Source organism: Talaromyces amestolkiae, assembly GCF_001896365.1.
Source record: "Talaromyces amestolkiae strain CIB chromosome Unknown scaffold14.1, whole genome shotgun sequence".
Classification (NCBI taxonomy): Eukaryota; Fungi; Ascomycota; class Eurotiomycetes; order Eurotiales; family Trichocomaceae; genus Talaromyces; species Talaromyces amestolkiae.
Window position 1 is genome coordinate 107,374 of NW_024468050.1, and position 18,985 is coordinate 126,358.

At 47.5% G+C, this 18,985-nt stretch overlaps 9 protein-coding genes across 9 annotated transcripts; 5 read left to right on the top strand and 4 right to left on the bottom strand.

Annotated features, from left to right (window-relative positions):
* Positions 1 to 436: 436 nt before the first annotated feature.
* Positions 437 to 2,163, top strand: BHQ10_007005 (uncharacterized protein; the record flags this gene model as incomplete). The annotated part of the gene is made up of 2 exons (XM_040879654.1): positions 437 to 1,011; positions 1,074 to 2,163. The coding sequence occupies 2 exons, from the start codon at positions 437 to 439 to the stop codon at positions 2,161 to 2,163; spliced, it is 1,665 nt and encodes a 554-aa protein (XP_040735509.1).
* Positions 2,164 to 2,477: 314 nt separating this feature from the next.
* Positions 2,478 to 3,572, bottom strand: BHQ10_007006 (uncharacterized protein; the record flags this gene model as incomplete). The annotated part of the gene is made up of 2 exons (XM_040879655.1): positions 2,478 to 3,211; positions 3,266 to 3,572. The coding sequence occupies 2 exons, from the start codon at positions 3,570 to 3,572 to the stop codon at positions 2,478 to 2,480; spliced, it is 1,041 nt and encodes a 346-aa protein (XP_040735510.1).
* Positions 3,573 to 4,245: 673 nt separating this feature from the next.
* Positions 4,246 to 5,374, top strand: BHQ10_007007 (uncharacterized protein; the record flags this gene model as incomplete). The annotated part of the gene is made up of 4 exons (XM_040879656.1): positions 4,246 to 4,282; positions 4,355 to 4,863; positions 4,910 to 5,073; positions 5,122 to 5,374. The coding sequence occupies 4 exons, from the start codon at positions 4,246 to 4,248 to the stop codon at positions 5,372 to 5,374; spliced, it is 963 nt and encodes a 320-aa protein (XP_040735511.1).
* Positions 5,375 to 5,762: 388 nt separating this feature from the next.
* BHQ10_007008 (uncharacterized protein) lies at positions 5,763 to 6,896 on the bottom strand (the record flags this gene model as incomplete). The annotated part of the gene is made up of 1 exon (XM_040879657.1): positions 5,763 to 6,896. The coding sequence occupies one exon, from the start codon at positions 6,894 to 6,896 to the stop codon at positions 5,763 to 5,765; it is 1,134 nt and encodes a 377-aa protein (XP_040735512.1).
* Positions 6,897 to 8,545: 1,649 nt separating this feature from the next.
* Positions 8,546 to 10,091, top strand: BHQ10_007009 (uncharacterized protein; the record flags this gene model as incomplete). Its single annotated transcript, XM_040879658.1, has 8 exons — positions 8,546 to 8,654; positions 8,708 to 8,757; positions 8,814 to 9,054; positions 9,105 to 9,185; positions 9,243 to 9,316; positions 9,372 to 9,606; positions 9,662 to 9,741; positions 9,795 to 10,091. 8 exons carry the CDS (start codon positions 8,546 to 8,548, stop codon positions 10,089 to 10,091), a joined length of 1,167 nt encoding a protein of 388 aa, XP_040735513.1.
* Positions 10,092 to 10,362: 271 nt separating this feature from the next.
* Positions 10,363 to 11,024, bottom strand: BHQ10_007010 (uncharacterized protein; the record flags this gene model as incomplete). The annotated part of the gene is made up of 2 exons (XM_040879660.1): positions 10,363 to 10,709; positions 10,772 to 11,024. The coding sequence occupies 2 exons, from the start codon at positions 11,022 to 11,024 to the stop codon at positions 10,363 to 10,365; spliced, it is 600 nt and encodes a 199-aa protein (XP_040735514.1).
* Positions 11,025 to 12,232: 1,208 nt separating this feature from the next.
* BHQ10_007011 (uncharacterized protein) lies at positions 12,233 to 13,486 on the top strand (the record flags this gene model as incomplete). Its single annotated transcript, XM_040879661.1, has 1 exon — positions 12,233 to 13,486. The coding sequence occupies one exon, from the start codon at positions 12,233 to 12,235 to the stop codon at positions 13,484 to 13,486; it is 1,254 nt and encodes a 417-aa protein (XP_040735515.1).
* Positions 13,487 to 13,869: 383 nt separating this feature from the next.
* BHQ10_007012 (uncharacterized protein) lies at positions 13,870 to 14,881 on the top strand (the record flags this gene model as incomplete). Its single annotated transcript, XM_040879662.1, has 2 exons — positions 13,870 to 14,522; positions 14,578 to 14,881. The coding sequence occupies 2 exons, from the start codon at positions 13,870 to 13,872 to the stop codon at positions 14,879 to 14,881; spliced, it is 957 nt and encodes a 318-aa protein (XP_040735516.1).
* A 181-nt stretch (positions 14,882 to 15,062) lies between these two features.
* Positions 15,063 to 17,844, bottom strand: BHQ10_007013 (uncharacterized protein; the record flags this gene model as incomplete). The annotated part of the gene is made up of 6 exons (XM_040879663.1): positions 15,063 to 16,095; positions 16,168 to 16,307; positions 16,352 to 16,457; positions 16,510 to 16,770; positions 16,834 to 17,063; positions 17,407 to 17,844. The coding sequence occupies 6 exons, from the start codon at positions 17,842 to 17,844 to the stop codon at positions 15,063 to 15,065; spliced, it is 2,208 nt and encodes a 735-aa protein (XP_040735517.1).
* Positions 17,845 to 18,985: the final 1,141 nt, after the last annotated feature.

The window sequence follows — 18,985 nt, forward strand, 5'->3', positions numbered from 1 at the left end:
GAGGAATCAATATAGATCCCTTTTGAGCTTCACCTTATAGGCTTTGCGGATTAGCCTGTTCCCAATCCAATTGAGCTGATCTTGGACCGGATGAATTGACACCTAGCAATGTCGGTTTCGTGTAGAAATAAGCTGAAGTCGGTTGATCGGCAATATATGTAGGTTTATCACGTGATGCAGGACGCCGAGAAGATCGACCGGCATTTGCTCGTGAGAGATTCCCCAGATTACTTAATTCAAGATTGGACTTGGAATACGTACTGCAAGCAACGTGGCTTCAAGCTCTTAGAGCTACTGTTCCAGGATCAGTATTCCTGAATATGCACGATCAATAGCACATACCCATTCGCGCCCTCTACTCATTCGTTACGCTAGCGTTTACCTCGCCTTCCCCGTGTCTAAAACCTGATTCAACACCTGGCGAAAGCCGCGCGAAATGGTCGACACCGAAGATCAAACGAGGAGTCCCGCAGACTCAGCTGCAGGTGATGATGGAGGCCATTCAGGCACAGCTAAAGGCACCACCGCCAAGGACAAAGAATGCCAATACTGCCACCAAGCTTTCACATCCTCCTCGCTCGGACGACATCTCGACCAATACCTCTTCAAGAAGAAGCCCGACGGAATTCACGACGTCGAAGAAATTCGTCGAATCCGCAGTAGTATAACTCGGCGACAGGCGCGCACCTCTGCCAAACATGAAAGCCCAGACATAGGCTCGCGCAAAGGTCATAACGACTCTCCGAGTGGTAGCGCTCACGAGCCCCCCGCGCGCCCGCGAGAAGGGCCTCGATTTCTTTTCAACACACCTTCTTGGCATGCTACGGGCGTAATAAACAACCTTTCCGAAAGCGCTTCGCAAGATGTAGCCAATTCCTCGCGCGCTCCCGTGTCTCATTCACCTGGTTCGTTGGATTATACAGGTCGAAACTCGAAGACCAAAGATGCGGATACTGTCAGAGCATTGGAGTTAGCGTTACAAGAGGTTTTGGATAATATCAAAGCTGCGACGTGAGTTTTTCGTGTATATTCAGAGCATGAAACCTAAAAGAAGCTAATGATCGTATGAATAGAAGCACAACCCGCCCTCGACTGTCGCCTTTTGAATTCGATGTCCAGGCCGAAACCTTTCCCTCACTTGTCCTCAAACTACTCCCTCCTCCTCCGACACTATTTTCAGTTCAGCCTTTTCCAACTAGCACATCATTCCCGTTGGATCCTCCTAATGCAGGCCAAGCCGATCTCGTCCGTCATGCCCTCAAAGCGCACATCGAAAAGTGGCGTAATGAACAACTAAGCATGTCAAATATGAACCAGGCCGGTAGTCGAACAAAGAACAGCCATGTCAATGAGCCCCAGATGATAAATGCAACAGCCCAGCAACATGACGAGATCAGTTCGCGGCACCTCGACTTGGCCTATCAGAATTGGATGATGTTGTCTTTAGAAGTCAAGAAAAACACTTGGCAGTTGGAGCTCACAAGGGCCTTTGTGCGCGAGTCAGAAAAGCGGAAAGATCTAGAGGCCCAACTCCACAGGGTGCAGCAAGAAGCCGAAAAGCTGCGAGCGCAAAATGAGAGGCTAAGCTCTTGCCAATGGCCGCGCGAATTTGCGCTGTTCCCGCCAGATACGCTGCCATTACCGCGTGATGCAGCTCGTGAGCTAGACGCGATGGACCACAGCTTTACTAGCCCCGATTCTTCACGGTGGGATTACGACCAGCTAGTTGCGAAATGGAAGCGTGTTGTGATGCACGACAAAAGCATGGGACGAGTCGGGGCTCCCTCGTATAGAGGCCTTGATGAACCAACTCCAGAATCCACCATACGCCCTAAACTGAATGCTCCAGGCGCCGAAAACCATAGCGAATTCCCATCATTCGGATATGTTGCGCCAACAACGACGACTTCGGCTAATATACCCACCCAACACACGTCGCCGTACGATGCTGCGCACCAGGCAGCGAAACGACAACGACTGATGAACGGGGCCGCGAAAGATGTCGGCCCTGTTGCAGAGAATGATCATTACAGGACTAGTCCACAGCTCGCGAATGGGACCGCCACGGGATGGAGTCCGGCTTCTGTACAGTCACTTTTGACGTCGAGCAATCCATCGTCTACTTCAGTTCCTGCAAATAGCAATCGATATGGCCCTCCTTGAGAGCAATGATGATATGAACAGAAAAAAATCTTGAGCGTTTTTTTTCTTCCTGCTATTGTGATTGATTTTTGTTTCTTAGCTACATTTTGAAGATGCAGTGGAACATTTTACTTGAGCGGTGGACTTGACTGCATTTACGGAACTAAACTTGCATAGGAGGGAATAATTATGGATGTAATGTATATTGTGAACATACCCAAATAATCAGACATGTGATGATCTATTATTAATCCATACGAGCAAGAAGTGTGAAAAGAACTTTAGTGCTCATAGCACGTTCACAAGGCGTTTCATCATCACCATCATCATACCTGTTAAGCGGACGACATCGACTCCTTCATCTGCCTAACATTCAGATTCACCCTCTTCCTCCCCATCCACCCTTGCCAATTAGGATACTCCGGCCCCGGCCAATCGCACAACCAACCGGGACACGTCTCCGGTATAATTTTCGGTACACCATGCCACGCAAATCTCGAAGGACCAGACATGTACACCGCATCCCCCGAGCGAAGTCTAATCACCTCGCATCCTTCCCCGTCGTCGTGGCTAATCATGAACAGCGCGTCGCAGCCGATACTGACACTGATAAGGCCAATGTCGCATTGTTCGCTTACGTCGCGATGCATGGACAAAGTATCGTTCGCGGAATAGAAATTGACGATTGCTGCTTGAGCTTCTGTCTCGGGGAACGCCGCACGCAGTAGATGCGCAATGTCTCTTGGGAATGCGGGTGGTTGCCCGTCGGGGTATACTTTGGCAGTCCAGTTGTATTGCCCGCCGAGTGTGATCCAGCGGAGTTTTTTGTCGAGCATGGCTTGAATGGTCATGGGKTTGTGTATGTGAGGATCTTTGGGTGCAAAGGTGGACGTTGGATCGGCTTCAAAGAATGAGATGGGCAAATTATTAGGTGCTTGAGGGTATTCAATGTCATAGTGGAGATGTAGATTTGTTTGGTGTTCTGGCACTGAGAGATCCCGGTGAAGCATCAAGTCCAGCAATTTGGTCTGCACTGTTGGCGGATATAGAGATGGTATCATATGAAGACCTGCAATACATCTCAGTCACACGACACTCAAATACATATTCAAGACTGATTTACCAGATACTTTCTTATGTGTCAAGATAGGAATGTCCTCAATAAGGMCCCCGCCATGATGATCTCGGGTAGTCGAGGTATTACCAGTCCTACCCACAAACTCATCAAACGCCAGACGAAGCTCTTTACTATCTATAAACCCAGATATCGCAAATGGACTAGGCAGATTGTCGACGTTCAATTTCTCCAAGTCGACCATGTCTTGGTCATTGTCAACCTCTGGTAGCTTGATCTTTAGGTATTTCTTGTAGACATCGCGGACTTTTTCCGGAGGGCGATCATGGGCATTGAGACCTTTGATTGTTGCCATTTTGGGACCGCCACCAGTTCATGATGATGTATATGGCAGTGCGTGTGAAGTTTAAGTTGAGAGTAGATAGACTGCAATCTATCACATCGTACTCCCAATGCTTCAGACCATTCACATATATCTGAACGCGATCTTGAGAAAGAAAGGAAAGAAATAGAAATTCGAGATGACGATTGTGGAATTCCGACAGAAACAGGCAAAGCGTCTTCTTTTCCTTCTAGAAGCTTTTTAGCGCCTTTAGCGCGACATATCACCACGTGACGTAGCCTCTGTCTCTCACCGCCTTGGACGCGGCGGCGCTTTCCTTTTCTGTTTTGTTTGTGTACAAAACGCCAACTCCAGCTTGGGCTTAGCTCTAACTGACAGACACTCAAGGCTTCGTTCAGCCCACCATCACATCCATTGGTTGACGGACAGTACCTTCAGACTCATTCGTCGTCGTATCTTATATTATTTACATATTGATATCGATCACCAATCTCGACTGCTCTCTCATGATGTACTGTTGAGATCGTTGATATCTTTCAAGCGTACTAACCAGCAGCAACCCCACGATCACCACGCGATTGAGCAGTCTGTGTCGTTTACCCACCAACGTCTTTCTTCAAGCAATTATTGCTGTGTCATATTTCCTTGGAATTTTCAATTATAGTTGTCGCATCCGCCAGCCAACATGGAGAATTATGAAAAGATCGAGAAGATTGGAGAGGGTACGCTCCCTTGCCCCACACTCGCCTGTTCATTCAACATCTGGTTCCAAATACTAAAATACTTTCTGATAGGCACCTATGGTGTCGTCTACAAGGCGAGAGACCTCAACCATAACCGTATCGTTGCCCTGAAAAAAATCCGTCTCGAAGCCGAAGATGAGGGCGTACCCAGCACCGCTATCCGAGAAATCTCATTGCTGAAAGAAATGAACGACCCCAACGTCGTCCGCCTATTCGATATCGTGCATGCCGACGGCCACAAGCTTTATCTCGTTATGGAGTTCCTCGACCTCGACCTCAAAAAGTACATGGAGGCACTCCCCGTCAGCGAGGGTGGTCGTGGAAAGGCCTTGCCGAATGGATCACACATCAACATGAATCAACTCGGTCTAGGAGAGGCCATGGTCAAAAGATTCATGGCTCAACTCGTGGAAGGTGTTCGTTACTGCCATAGTCACAGAATCCTTCACCGTGATTTGAAGCCACAGAATTTGCTTATTGACCGGGAGGGTAATTTGAAATTGGCTGATTTCGGTCTTGCCAGAGCGTTTGGTGTTCCCTTGCGCACCTACACACACGAGGTAAAGTTTTTGCATTTGCATTTCCAAAATCAGGCTAATGTTTTAGGTTGTGACGTTATGGTACCGTTCACCTGAAATTCTTCTCGGTGGACGGCAGTACTCGACTGGTGTTGATATGTGGTCTGTTGGTGCCATTTTTGCCGAGATGTGCACTCGCAAACCTCTCTTCCCAGGTGACTCGGAGATTGACGAGATATTCAAAATCTTCCGGTAAGCATTGACCCAGGCTCCCTTTTTTTTCGGTTCTAATTTACATAGATTACTCGGAACTCCCGATGAAAACACATGGCCCGGTGTTTCCTCCTTCCCCGACTTCAAGTCTTCATTCCCCAAATGGAGACGCAACATGAAAACTCCCCTGGTGTCCGGATTGGAGCCTGCTGGTTTGGAGCTTCTTGAAATGCTTCTGGAATACGACCCAGCGCGTCGTATCTCCGCCAAGCAAGCCTGTGCACACCCCTACTTCGCACAGGGCAGTGAATACTACTCTGGCCGCACTCGTGTTCGTTAGAACTGAAATTTCAGTTCATGCCTTATCTTTATGATCAATTTATGATTGACTCGCTCACGCATGTGCAAAACGCCTCTATGACCATTGACCGCGTGGTTTTCAGATTCAAAGGCACCGAGAGTTCCATTCCACGTCACGTTCCACGATCCCTCCCCATTATTCTGACTTACACGACATTTTTTTTCCTTTGTGTGTCTGGGCGTCTTTTCATTGTGGGGTTCCTTATGGGAGTATTTTTATGTGGCATAAGCAACGGATAGGAGATGGATGGAAATTGGTGAATGGGTAAACTGTTTTATATTGTTGATTGATGGGATTATCCACATAATACATACCCTTTGTTTTGTTCTTGACATGCTTGCAATAGACTGTTCTTCAACATCCGTTTTTAGTATGAGGGCTTCTGCAATCTGGCATAGACGTCCTCTGGCAACAATTTGTTTCCATCAGCTGGCCAAATCACCAACTTGTCGCCTTGGTCAAAATCATATATGACGACACCAGCTCCGCCATTTGCTTTTACAACATTAATAATCTTCTTGATCAAGACAGCCAGCTTTTGTAAGTCGCCCTGATGATCCTCCTCCCATTGCTTGATTTCACGGGTAAGATTCTCGACTTGCGGTACGGCGAACAGGCCTTGCTTGTGAAATGCACGGACGAGATTAGGAGTTTGAGATACCCACAGATGCGGAATGACTTCTTGAATGTCAAAAGGTTTGTACGCGCTGCGTGTCTTGATTTCTAGTGTCGATTCGATTGGCACTGCTTCACCTTCTTTTTTGATCATTAATTTGGACTTGGCAGAGGCGGGAGATACAATAGAAGAGGTTGATCCCAGAGATAGACTTTCGATCAGCGAGGTGAGATCCTCGCTGTCCATCTCCTTACCCTTTGTGGGCGCGTTATCGACGTACCCATCTGTCTCGTAACGAACGATGAGCTTCAAATCACTGAACTGATACGAGATAATTCGGTGATGTCCAGTGCTGCCACTGATCTGCTCGCTAGTGTACGCCTTCTCGAACTCACAACCATACCCAACGAATTTATCTGGAGCGATAAACCGCGATACCTCGGCCTCTGAACGACAGAAGATTGCAATGTCGTCGATAACTTCGACCTTGATAGTAAAAGGCTCCCTTCCATTCCTGCTCAAACTTGGGTTGATGAATGACAAGAGTTTGCGGATGTTGTTTCGATCAGTCACGAGGCCAACCGACTGAAAGTCGAATGAAGGGTCTGTAATAAGCAAGGATCGAAACAGAGGCTCGAGTGGACTGTCTGGATGGCGAGCGGCGTTCTGGGCTGAGTAGATAAGGCCAGAGTCCTTCGCTACTTTTCGGGGGGCCTTTGGAGGAGACCAAAGGGCGGGCTTTCCTGGGACTGCGATGGTGGGTTCAGGCGCTTCGATCCAGTTGTAAGAGGACAACTGGTGGACATCGGTGATTGATGCTGCAGCTGTAGATCCAGTCTTTGCCAGATCTGTACGCAGAATATCTGCCATCTTTGCGGAATGCATCGTGAATGATGAAGCTCGTCACTTGGAGATACCTTTCAGGGATGTGGGCGGGGTAACAGATTAGGCTTATGAGCTAGAGCAGCGAAGAGGAGGAATGCTGGGTAGATAAACTGATTATCAGAATGAATGGCTATGTCTGATTGGGTCGTTCGAGTCTCTGGAGGGCAAAACATCCATTCCTGGTCCAGACATTGATGCATCTAGTACTCCAAGTCCATCACCTGATCCACCGACTATCAATCTCGTCGGTATGCATCAACGCCCAATAGCACCAACCGGATTTCCACCAGTGCACCAACGAAACAACAACGAGTACCACCAAAAAGAAGTCACCTGTTCCTACCGCCACCAGTCAGACCTCCACCCCATACGCCAGCGAGAACAACTTCACCCCTCATACCACCTACGAGGGAAAGTCATGGGAGAAGAGCGTCAGAGAAAGCAAACCATCAATACCTGTTTCATCTACGACATCAAGACCATCGGGTGAAGACATTGATGGCCCAGCCCAACGAAAGTATACATTACGACCACAGAGGCAATCAGCCAAACCTTTGCCTACAGCAGAACCCGTTACTGACAGAGAATCCGAATTAGCTGGCTCCTCCATGATATTCACTGAAACCGTATCTAGGAAAGATCTAAGCTTTTCTAACTCTCGGAACTTTCAAAATTTGGCGACACAGTTTCAGGGAGTGGGTGTTATGGGGCGTCTGTTGAGTATTAGGAGCTGAGAATTGTTCAGAACTAGAGGGTAGAGCCATAAGCAAAAGCAGGAGAATGAGATATAGGCTTTTCTTCGGAAAAGAATATCATGGCGCATAGTAACGATTGCATTATTAACAGCTGCCCAATAAATATAGGTTTGTTTACATAGGAGAACATTGAAAATAATCGTCCTGTCAGGGTTTGATCAATTGGGCTAACCCTGACATCCTTTTTCGGGTGAGTACCTTGGGGACAGCGCTCGGCCATTGGAATCAATAAATGGATCTCCACGACTTTGCTTCTCGACTTCTTTCTATTTTTATATTTATTTCTTCAACCTTATTCCAACCTCATGCGTAATTCTCCTACGTGAGACGACTTTGTATACCATGGTGTTCATGATGTGGTACGAACGGGCGGATCATGGTGTGTTGCTATCAATGTCGGTGTTGTCGGAAACGAGACACGCAGGTACAACGAGCTTTTGGACATAGAACGTCCACTTTGGCTGGGAATTTATATGCTCAACATGCTGTTGCGAACCTCTCCTTGTGCCTATGCTGGAGGGAAATCGCCACGGAATGAAATTTATCTGGACCCGGCATGGGAAGTGCTCGCCTACTATCAATGGACGACTTGAAACATGCCTGAACAGGACCGGTACCCAGACTGGACGTCCCCGAGCATGCAATGCTGGGACTATGGATCGACAGGGTCGCGCTGTTCTGATGAGAAAGATTTTACTGCTACCTAGGCAGAGTGGATATGATTATGAGGAGCATCCACCAATGAGCGCCACGAACGCTCGGGTTGGGGAGTGCTTTGGGCTTTGCAGTCTTTGGTGACTCAAGCCACCGCTGGGCATATGGAGGTGTCGAGTAACCGAAATTTTGCCGTGCCATTTTCTTCACTTTTGAGCACAATCTCGTCAACAGTCTTTCATGCCAACATTGAACAACAAGTCAGCCATGCCGTTACACATGAATCAGTCCCAGCGTCTGCAGCTGGTGATTTGCATATCGCTATGTTTCTTCATTGCAGAAATAACCGGTACAACATGCATTCTTCTCGCTCAGCCATCAGTTCTGACTGTTGTCTTTTAGTTGGATTTTACACACGATCGCTTGCCCTGGTCGCAGATGCGTTCCACTACGTCCGAAACCCTATCTCTCGTGTACTTACAACTTCCAAGAGACTAATACGTCCCAGTTGAATGATCTGATTGGATTTATTGTTGCATTTGCCGCCTTGAAGGTAGCAGTACCCTTTTACGCGCTGATCTCAATATCTAACTCCAACCAGATATCCGCGAAAAAAGACTCGCCTCAAGATCTGTCCTTTGGCTGGCAGCGGTCTCGACTCCTCGGTGCTTTTTTCAACGGCGTTTTTCTTCTTGCATTGGGTGTCAGCATATTCCTACAATCTATTGAGCGATTTGTTTCTCTCCAGCGTGAGTGATCTCTGGATATGTCAGCTATCATTTTGCTAATATAGCTGTAGGCGTGGATCATCCAAAGCTTGTGCTCATCATCGGCTGCGTTGGCCTTGCTCTCAACATCATCAGCGCTTCGTTCCTTCACGGTTGGGCTTCTTTCAAGCTAAAGCCATAGTCACCTGCTGACTGATATCTCCTTTCAGAACACGATCATTCTCACAACGAAATTCCAGGGGCTGTCGATACGGCAGTAGGTACAGAGGATGGTACAGAACTGGTCAGCATATCTCAAGCTCCGAAAAATACTCTCTCCCCGTGCTCATTTCTCTCAGGTCTTCGCGTTGCACGACAACCACCGACACAACAACCTCCAGCCGTCCAAGAGGGGGCACGATCTTGGCATGCTCGGCGTCCTGATACATGTAATTGGAGATGCTGCCAACAATGTCGGTGTCATCATCTCCGCGCTCGTAATTTGGCTCACGACGTACTCGGCTCGATACTACGCCGATCCTGCCGTTAGCATGGCTATTGCGATTGTTATACTTACTACGTCGATCCCGCTAGGTGCATATTTCCATTCCATCTTGCAATATCAGAAGCTAATTGGCATGCCATACAGTGAGAAACTCCGGCAGAATTCTACTGGAAAGCGTCCCAAGTGGTATTAATCTCGACGACGTCCGACATGATCTCGAAACCGTACGATCCAATCTTCCCTCCTTTCATGAAGTTGACTAACAATCAAATAAAAGATTCCAGGCGTCCTGTCTGTACACGAACTCCATGTATGGCGCCTCAACCAAGAAAAGGCACTGGCATCAGTCCACGTCGCCATTTCCAACGAGACCGTTTCAGATTTCGTGCAAATCGCAAAGACGATGAATGATTGCTTCCATAGCTATGGTATTCATTCGGCTACAGTGCAGCCGGAGCTGGGATCGGCTTTGACATCGGTGAGTGCGACGAGTGTTGATGGCCAGGACGACTGGTCGCAGCTGTGTCAGGTTAAATGCGGCGCTTCTTGTGAGGTGCTTACCTGCTGCGGTTAGTGTTATACTTGGATTCTGGGATGAAGGACGTATACAGAGTCATTCAATCCGGTTGAACATTTGATGATACCGTAATGAGTGTAATTCTAAGTGAGGATGCCATTATATGGCGGGATAAAAAGCCGAGATATTGACATAGCATTACATGTTATGTGCTTGAATTTATTATTTACAGATTGATTTGACAATTATAATAACCGAGAGACATATTGAGCTGGTCCTCGAGACCAGCTCCAACAGAATTCGCTTATGTCTGATATATAGACCCCATCTAGCTCGTCGCAGGCGTAACCACAGTACTCGTAAAAGTCGCACAAGTCTGCCCCGTCGGATCAACAGTAATCTGCGCCAGACTATCGTGTCCACTCTGACAAGCACCACTTGCACTCTTCAGTTCACCGCCAGTGAACGAGACAAAATCTATATTCGGAGTAGCGCAGTCCTGGGCCAGGAAATCTGTGCCGTTGAAGCCGACGCAGGCCTGCACGTTTACGAGGTCTGGGTGGAAACCGGCTGTGAAGGAACGCTGAACAAGGAGGACGTTCTGGTTTCCCACGGTGGAGGGGGTCATTTGTCGGTCTGATGAGGTATTGACACAGGCGGCGTCGACGATCTCACCTGAAATTCAGATATTAATACATATGATTAGAATAAGATGATGTACATAGGTCGTCTCATACCATTATTGCGGAAAGTCAAACACTCGTTTCCAGGGACCCCGTTGACTTCGAACAAAACCAGAGTCTGGGAGCCTCTCGTGACGGTCGTGGAGCCTGAAGCGGCATTTCCGGCGGCAGCAGCACCAGCAGTCCTGACTGTAGCAACAGCAGCGGTGGTTGCTGTGGCAGAAGGGTTTTGGTGGTGTTTTCGGGGGGCAGCAGCCGTGAAAGAAACCATGCATAAGAAAAGAGAAAAAGATTGTATGGTCTTCATGTTGATTATTAAATTTATCGAGTCAATGAATATTAAATATGAGTATCGATAGATGCAGGCCAGCCGCTGATGTTAAGAAATGAAAGTGAAAGTAGACCTGATGCTATACAACTCATGAGGACTGCGAAGAACCTTTTATACTTTAAGTCCTGGCCGCTTAATCTTCACCATTTCATGTAAAGAGAATAAATCTCAAGTATAATACAGCCCAAAATCAACGAAACCGGAAGAATTTTCATAATCCTATTGTCTCAAATTCAAATTTACTCTGATACGTTGGAGCTATTCGGTAGATGATACGAAACCCTGATTACCCCGTGCTTCCACCGTTAAGGCACCCTTCACCTACAAATTCGACACTGTAAGAAATGGAACCGGGTCAGTTGAATGTTTGAAGAACCTCCGAACTCTCTTTCAACCAGAATAAATCCACAAATGATATAACTTCAATTGTTCCAAGTGCCAATAGAGCCCACACGTGGTTTGAGAGATTTATACTGCATGATTCAAGTTGGGAGCTATGATTCGACCTACTGTAATTCATAACAAATTGAAAGAACTTTTTATGGATTTGGATATGATTAGGACGATTAGGACTGAAAAACCTGTAGAGAATGGTGCACAAATAGACATATGCTATAGTTAACCCTTAGGGTTTCACCTTATCTTATCGCCGCTCTTTTCCCCCCGAAATAATCGGACGACTAAGGACTTCCCCCAATCGCATAACGTCAAATTCGGAGCCTCTTCATTGCATCAAAAGGAGAGTATCGGGATGTGCCATGCGCTTACCTGTTAAATTTCGAGATGTATTGACTACTCAGGGAAGCTCTCTTAGCTCCCTACTCATCACACGCGACGGACTGACGGCGCGTCGCGTCTTTGTCACTCACTGTTCGAGGCCACTTTTTGTACGTCGAACCTTCGCATCAATTGCACTACCTGCACTAGTCGAAGATGTAGTAGAAGTGCCTGTTGGTGGAGCCGGTTCGATTACACTTACGTGAGTTATCGCTCCTCGGCTTTTTGCAGACCATTGCCTAACGCGGAACAGAGTACTAAGGCCGTTGACGGACAATGCCCAAGCAAACCCAAAGGTGGTCTTGTATCTACCTCGAGGTCCTATTTTTCAAGATGAATCAATTGTGGGCGTCAGATATCAGCGGACGCTAGACTACTTCACGCATGATGATGACCATCATGGCACCATGTTCTCGAGCAGTCTGTTGAGTCGTGGTCTCTCCACTCCACAGGAATTAATAGCTGCCATCACGGAGGCAAACGTCGTTACAGTCAACTACAGGCTTGGATATACAAATGCAGAGGCAATGATATCGAGCTCAGGAAATAGCCGTACTCGCCCATTCTATAGATACCCTACGCCGGTACACGATACGCTCGCCGGATTTGATTGGGTCTTGGAGACTCTTCGTCCTGAGCAGCTATTTGTTTTTGGATCGAATATTGGAGGGTCCTTGGCTACTATGCTGTCCTTGACAGAGTCCCAACACATACACGCCGTCGCAGCCCATGAACCCGTCTGTGATTGGACTGGTCTCGATGACTATTGCACTATCGACTCGGAGATGTTGACTGGATCTGGAGGTACTATCGAAAAACAATCAGAACTCATCGTGCCCGAAGGAGAGAAATCACAGCAATCCCCCGCGCAACCTGTCCAGACGAAGCAACCATCAAAGCACAGAAAGAAACCAGCGCCATTCGATCTCGTACCTCTACTCAACACGAGAAAACATCTATTCGAGACACCCTCCAAATATTTCGACTCATTTGCCTCGCCTATACTGTTTCTACGCTCTGCCGGAAAAGATGTTCCGAAGATTATGCCTGAATATTTTACTGGACCAGAGTACCCAGTCCCTGTCTTGAAAACCTCAGTTACCGAAGAAGAGTTGATTGACCTATGGGACATTCAAATGCATATAGAAGACGAGCCCAAGGTTACCGAGCCTAAGACTACAGAGGACGCCATGCCGGTTGAAGAGCGGCCATCACGGCGTCGCAAAGCCCTCTCACGATGGCCACCATATGGCCTAGATGCGGGCAACGATGGCAGAAGTAGATTCGCTAAGCCTACTCGACTTCAGATTACTTTGCCATGGGTTAGATTCTATGCACGACTTGGTTCTAGTGAAGAATTAAGTGAAGCAGTGGTTAATTCTATTGATGACAGCAACCCGCCTAAAGCCAAAGCAAATTCGAGAAAATCGGCAACCGAGAGTACTTCAGTTCTGGCGACCCAAGCTAAAGATATGGTCTCTGTTATGCGTCGCGCGTGTTTCTGGAGAGAGGAAGCTGGGAACGGTGAAGAGAGGGTGACGCTGCGCAATGTGACTGTTACTGCGACCACTGATTCTCGGCAACTCACAGATCCAAATTATCTCGAAACTATACACGAAAGTGCCAATTGGTTTAGAGAAGTGATGTCAAACTCTCGGTAGCATCGGTGCGAAGTTTACTCAATTCGACAAAGGAGTCATACTTGAGAAGGACTTTTGGATCAAGTACCACCCTCCGTACACTTACGGATCTAAATCTAGAAGGACCTAACATAGAGTCCATTCAACAATATGGACCGACGGAGGTCTTCTCATTCTGATTATGTCTCTAAAACATATATGCTTAAATTGGTAATGAAGGGCAGTCTACGTGTACCAATTTCTTTTTAGATCTTGTTCTAGAGATCAACTTTGTAATTTTCATATTATCGGTGTCCCCACTTTCTCCGCATGTTGATCATCTCCGCATTTACGCCTTCCTAAACCTCAACACTCTCTACGACTCCTTGCAACTTATTAAAATAACACAATCGTAATCAATCATCATGGGCGGCGGCAACAACTGGCCCCCATCACACTCCCCTCCCTCACCTCCATCTCCAACAACACAAACTCCACACTCCGGCAACCCCATTATCCCAGGCTGGTACGCCGACCCAGACGCACGCATCTTTTCCTCCCAATATTGGATATTCCCTTCCCTCTCCCTCTCCTACTCTCAACAAACCTACTTCGACTGCTTCTCCTCCACGGACCTGGTACACTGGACCAAACACCCACGCATCCTCGACTTTGCCGACATCTCCTGGTCCACGAATCGAGCCGCCTGGGCACCGACCGTGGCATACAAAAATGGGACTTATTTCATGTATTTCTCTGCCGGTGACGGCGCCGGGATAGGAGTCGCAAAGTCGAAGACGGGCAGACCCGAGGGCCCCTATGAGGATGTTCTCGGAAAGCCGCTTGTGGCTGATGTATTGTTTGGGGGGCAGCCGATTGATCCTGCTGTTTTTGTGGATGATAATGGAAGGGCGTACTTGCTTTGGGGTGGGTGGTCGCATGGTCTGGGCGCGGAGTTGAGTGAGGATATGGTTTCGTTCAAGAGTGAGCCGGTGGAGATCACGCCGCCGAACTATGTGGAGGCGCCGTATGTGATTAAGCGGAAGGGGGTTTATTATTATATGTACAGTGTTGGAGGGTGTGTCAATTTCCTTTCCTCTGCTCGTCTGAGACTAGCTAATGATGTATGGCAGTTGGGGTGACAACTCCTACGGCGTCGAATACGTGACATCCACAACCTCACCACTCGGCCCATTTACGAAAACATCGAAACACATTCTCTCTCCAGATCCTGATGTTGCGCAGGGCACTGGTAGTAATGGCGTGATACACGTCCCCGGTACGGACGAATGGTATATTGTGTATCATCGTCGACCGCTGGGTGATTATGATGCTAATCATCGATATGTCTGTATTGATCGGATGGAGTTTGATGAAGAAGGCGGTATTAAACCGGTCAGGATTACGAAAGAGGGAGTTCAGGCTAACCCTCTGTGATTTGGACTGTATCTTACTTATGATGATACATGTGAGTTTTGATTTTGTCATTGATAGACCCTCCCAAAGTATACAAGTTGCAGACGCGTAAGTTATAATCCATACCGAAAAGAATAATATACATCTGAAAGTAGTAAGGCCGTTCGTCTATACATCATTATAGTGGTTATAGTGCAACGCTCTACTCCTTAAAAATGAACGACGCCCTCGTCTCAAACGTCGCCGAAACAGCCGGATCATCACGATCCAGCGGCGCTTCACCATCGTAGCATCCCGGCCGTACAACTTGTAGCTTCAACTCGGGATCTTTGGAGAACACTTTTAGTCCAACAACGCACACTGCATTCCATGGGTTGACGCTTCCATCTCCCCCTCCGCTATTTGGTGGTGGCGGACCTGGGAATGATGCGGTAGATGAAGGGGAAGGACGTGCTGGCGAGTGTTCTGGTGGCATGTCAAGGTCAGAGTCGAATTCAAAGTCTTGCAATAGTTCCATCATTTCCTGGTAGCGACTGGCGCTTGTTTTAGGGTAGTCTGTTCTGAGCATTGGTCGGATCGGTCGGCTTGATCCACGTGCTCTTCGTGTTGTTGGCTGCGCAGATTGCAGTCCGTTGCCAATACCGTTTCCATTCCCATTGTGTGCACTGGTCATCTGATCAAGATTGTCGTGTCCATTTCGAACTTTGGGAGTCAAGTCTGCGTCTTCTACGTCGTCTTCCGACTCGGCGTGAAAGTGCTTTTCCGCTTCTACTTCCTCTCGAAGTCGTTCGCGTCTCATCATCCTCTCTCTTCTTGCTTGGATCTTTTTCTCTCGTATATGCTGTTGCTGTAGCTTTTTCATGGTTTGATCACGAAGCTTCTGTCGTTCCAGGAATCTTTGCCGTTCTTCGCGCTCCTCGCGCTCCTTCTTCTCTGCTTCTGTTTCCAATGAAAGGCCTTTGGTATGAGCCAGGTCATATGAAAGACCAATCTGCACCAGCTTCTCTCGTCGACGCGACGCAGTGGTCCGTACTACGTCTACAGGGCTGTCCACATTCTTCCGTCGGTAGGCCGTCACTTTAACCAAGACGCAGTATCTTCCGGCGTCAAGAGTAATATCTGTATTCACTGATCGAGACATCATATAATTCGTGGTGCTGCGAACGATGTAATCCTCCTCACCTTCCTTCTGGAGCCGGAATTGCAGGGTAAAGTCGTATTCCCCTTCGAGGCCTCTGAAATATCGGGTGTCAAGCTGTGACATCACAACGACTACCGGACTAGTACGCGAGATTTCAATCACGAACTTTTCGCGAGCATAGTCTGCTGACCACGGCACGTTCAGACTCATCCATTGTTGGGTCAGTGTCCATTCGGGTCCGAAAAGGCGCGTCCGGTCGAAGTGCTGATACTTTCTAAGAAGGTCCTCATATGAAATCCAGAATACCTAAAACGTCAGTTTAAATTTCGACATTGAGTATGTTAACATACCCCATCGTTGCCAAACTTGTGATTGAGCAATCTCATCCACTCAGGAGTCCACTCCTCGGAGCCGTCACTCCATGCGCCACTCCACTCTTTCTTTCCCCATGGGTTTCTACAAAGGTCAGTAAGCTCTTTCCAGCTATCTCCGTCAAACTATAACTTACCTCAAGCGAAGTAACCTGAATCCGTTGATTTCCTTTGCCTCCATGATCGAGTATGAGTGTCCTTCGGATATACCTTTGCGCTCTCTTGGTGGTCCTTGATATTTTGGATCCAGCCAGTTTGAGAATATACCTGTTGCGCAGCCGAAAAGGAATTGTTTGTTGACATTCATCAACTCTTCCTTCCAGAATTTATCTTTGTCGAGAATATTGGTCGAAAGAATCTCGGAAGTCACTCCACCCGTAAGATCTTCAATTGCCTCTCTATAATCAATAAAAGGTCAGCAAGACAAGTCCTGTCTTTGCAAGTCGACATGTAGCACGTACCCGACAAAACCACCCTCAATTGCAGTATAATCTCCATGTGCCTTGGCGTACGCCTTTTCTAGCAAAGGAAGCCATGTCTCGTTATCGTCCGAGCACTGTGCAAAATACAGCGCGCGAGATCCAGTCTGCCAAACCTTGCGATATTCCTCCTCTGTGTCCTTTCGATTGATATCATCCCAAATTGGTCGTTCGTCGATCGACTCGTCGTAGTCGGCCGCGCGGAGGTAGAGCTTATCGTCAATTATACATTGTTGCCATTCACCATCTGCGATGAAAGATTAGCAGGTGTCGCTCTATGGAGCTATATACTAACCTCGATAAAATACGAAGCCGTATACACCAACTTTTTCATTCCGAGCAACGCATAATCGGTCAATTAATCCTTGTTTATTTCCCATGGTACACAGAGCAGCCATAAGCCAACAATCTCCGTCTCGTCCCTGGCGCACATCACCTGCTGTTGGGCCATTGATATAAAATTGTGGGTGGTCAAAAATATCCTAAAATAATCAAAAAAAAAAAAAAAAAMAATCCAGTCAGCTCTTGTTCTCGGGTACTATGCTAGATACATACCGTCACCCTCCTGACACCTCTGGGTCGCATTTCCATATTCTCTTCGGCTAGACCATCGAGACAATTCCTCTTTCCAGTTTTCAGATCGAATTCGATGTCGAAATGCGGATCACTGTATCTCTGATTGATACGTTCGCATTCTTTGACGATGCGCTCAACAGCTAATTCGCATTCCTTCCTGGCTTGCTCATAGGATCTCGCGGCGTCCGAGCCTTGAACGACACCCGTCGGTTGTTTTGCAGCTTTACTGCGAGCATAAGGATTGTCAGGCAAGATGGTGAAAATCTTTCCGGGGTACCTGGTGTTGAACTGATTCCAGAATTGCTTGATTGTTTCTTGAGGCGCTTGGTTTGGAAGAGGTTTGTTGCGGGGTGTTCGACTGCTTGAACGCGGGGACTGCGAGTATTGCCGCATCATTTCGATCTCGTCTTCGTCCATTTTGTAATTTTTGTATCGTCCTCTAAACACAATATTTGCGCAATCGCTTTGTCGCTTTGAGGGAAAAAAGCTCAATGCGGCGCGATGGATTAGCGGTGGTCTCTAAAGCAGCGAGCGTAGCTATGGTGCATCAAGAGTCAAAATTTTGAGCCTGAGAATTCTTGAGATTTTGCACGACTGCAAGAACCTCATTCTAGCCAGCAGGCGTTTTTAAAAAGCCTGCTTCCCCCCTCGCCATGACTTTTCACAGTCAACATCCCCACATAGCTGAACGGCGCAGGAACGGGGAGACCGATTTAGCTTGAAGGTAAATTGTCCAATGGCCACTGGTCGATTGAATCTAGAATGGGGAGTGGACTGAACTAAAGGAAAACACGCGATCAGCTGAACGGCGGCTGGACAGGGCGGCGCCATTGGTGGGTTTCGGGCCGTTTCTCAGCTAGCCTATCGCGCCCCTTTTCATCCATTTGATGTCAATGGATAGAGGCTTGCAGCTTTCATTTTATATTCTGATGGTGTGTTAAGATAATCGGGGCTGAATATGAGAATCGTCAACATTCAGCCTTGACCTGGGGAGCAGTACAAAGATGTTGAAGATCAAAGGTTGCACTGTGCGGGAAACCACCCCGACGCACGTTCCTCCGATAAAGAGACCACCACTATTCCGTAGTCTGAGTCTGATGCCTGTTTAGACTCTTGTTGTTTTCTCCATACTTGCCATAAATGTATGCGGAAATCATAGTTTTTTTGATTGCTCATCTTCGTGCAGATCTCACTGGCTCGTTGAGATCTCATTTTCTGTAGAACTGAACCATATGGTAGCCGGATGACGTATTGTTTTGGTTTAACCCGATTGGTAGGGCTGATTGGCCCCAATATGTTCTCAGCTTGACTACGTCCCAGTTTGATATGCAGGTATTTATTGTATGGACACGTTCCTTGCTTCGTAAGCTGTTGATGTCTTCACACTCAGCATTCAAAGCTACTACTACTCTGTAGTTACGTTACAGCACGTAGAAGAAGCAAGAGCAAGCAACTACAGGCAGGGAAAAAACGATATGACTCCAGCCAATCACGATGCTCTCTCAGACCCACTCGACGCCCGCTGGGTCTCGTGATACGCGCTTAAGCTCACATGATT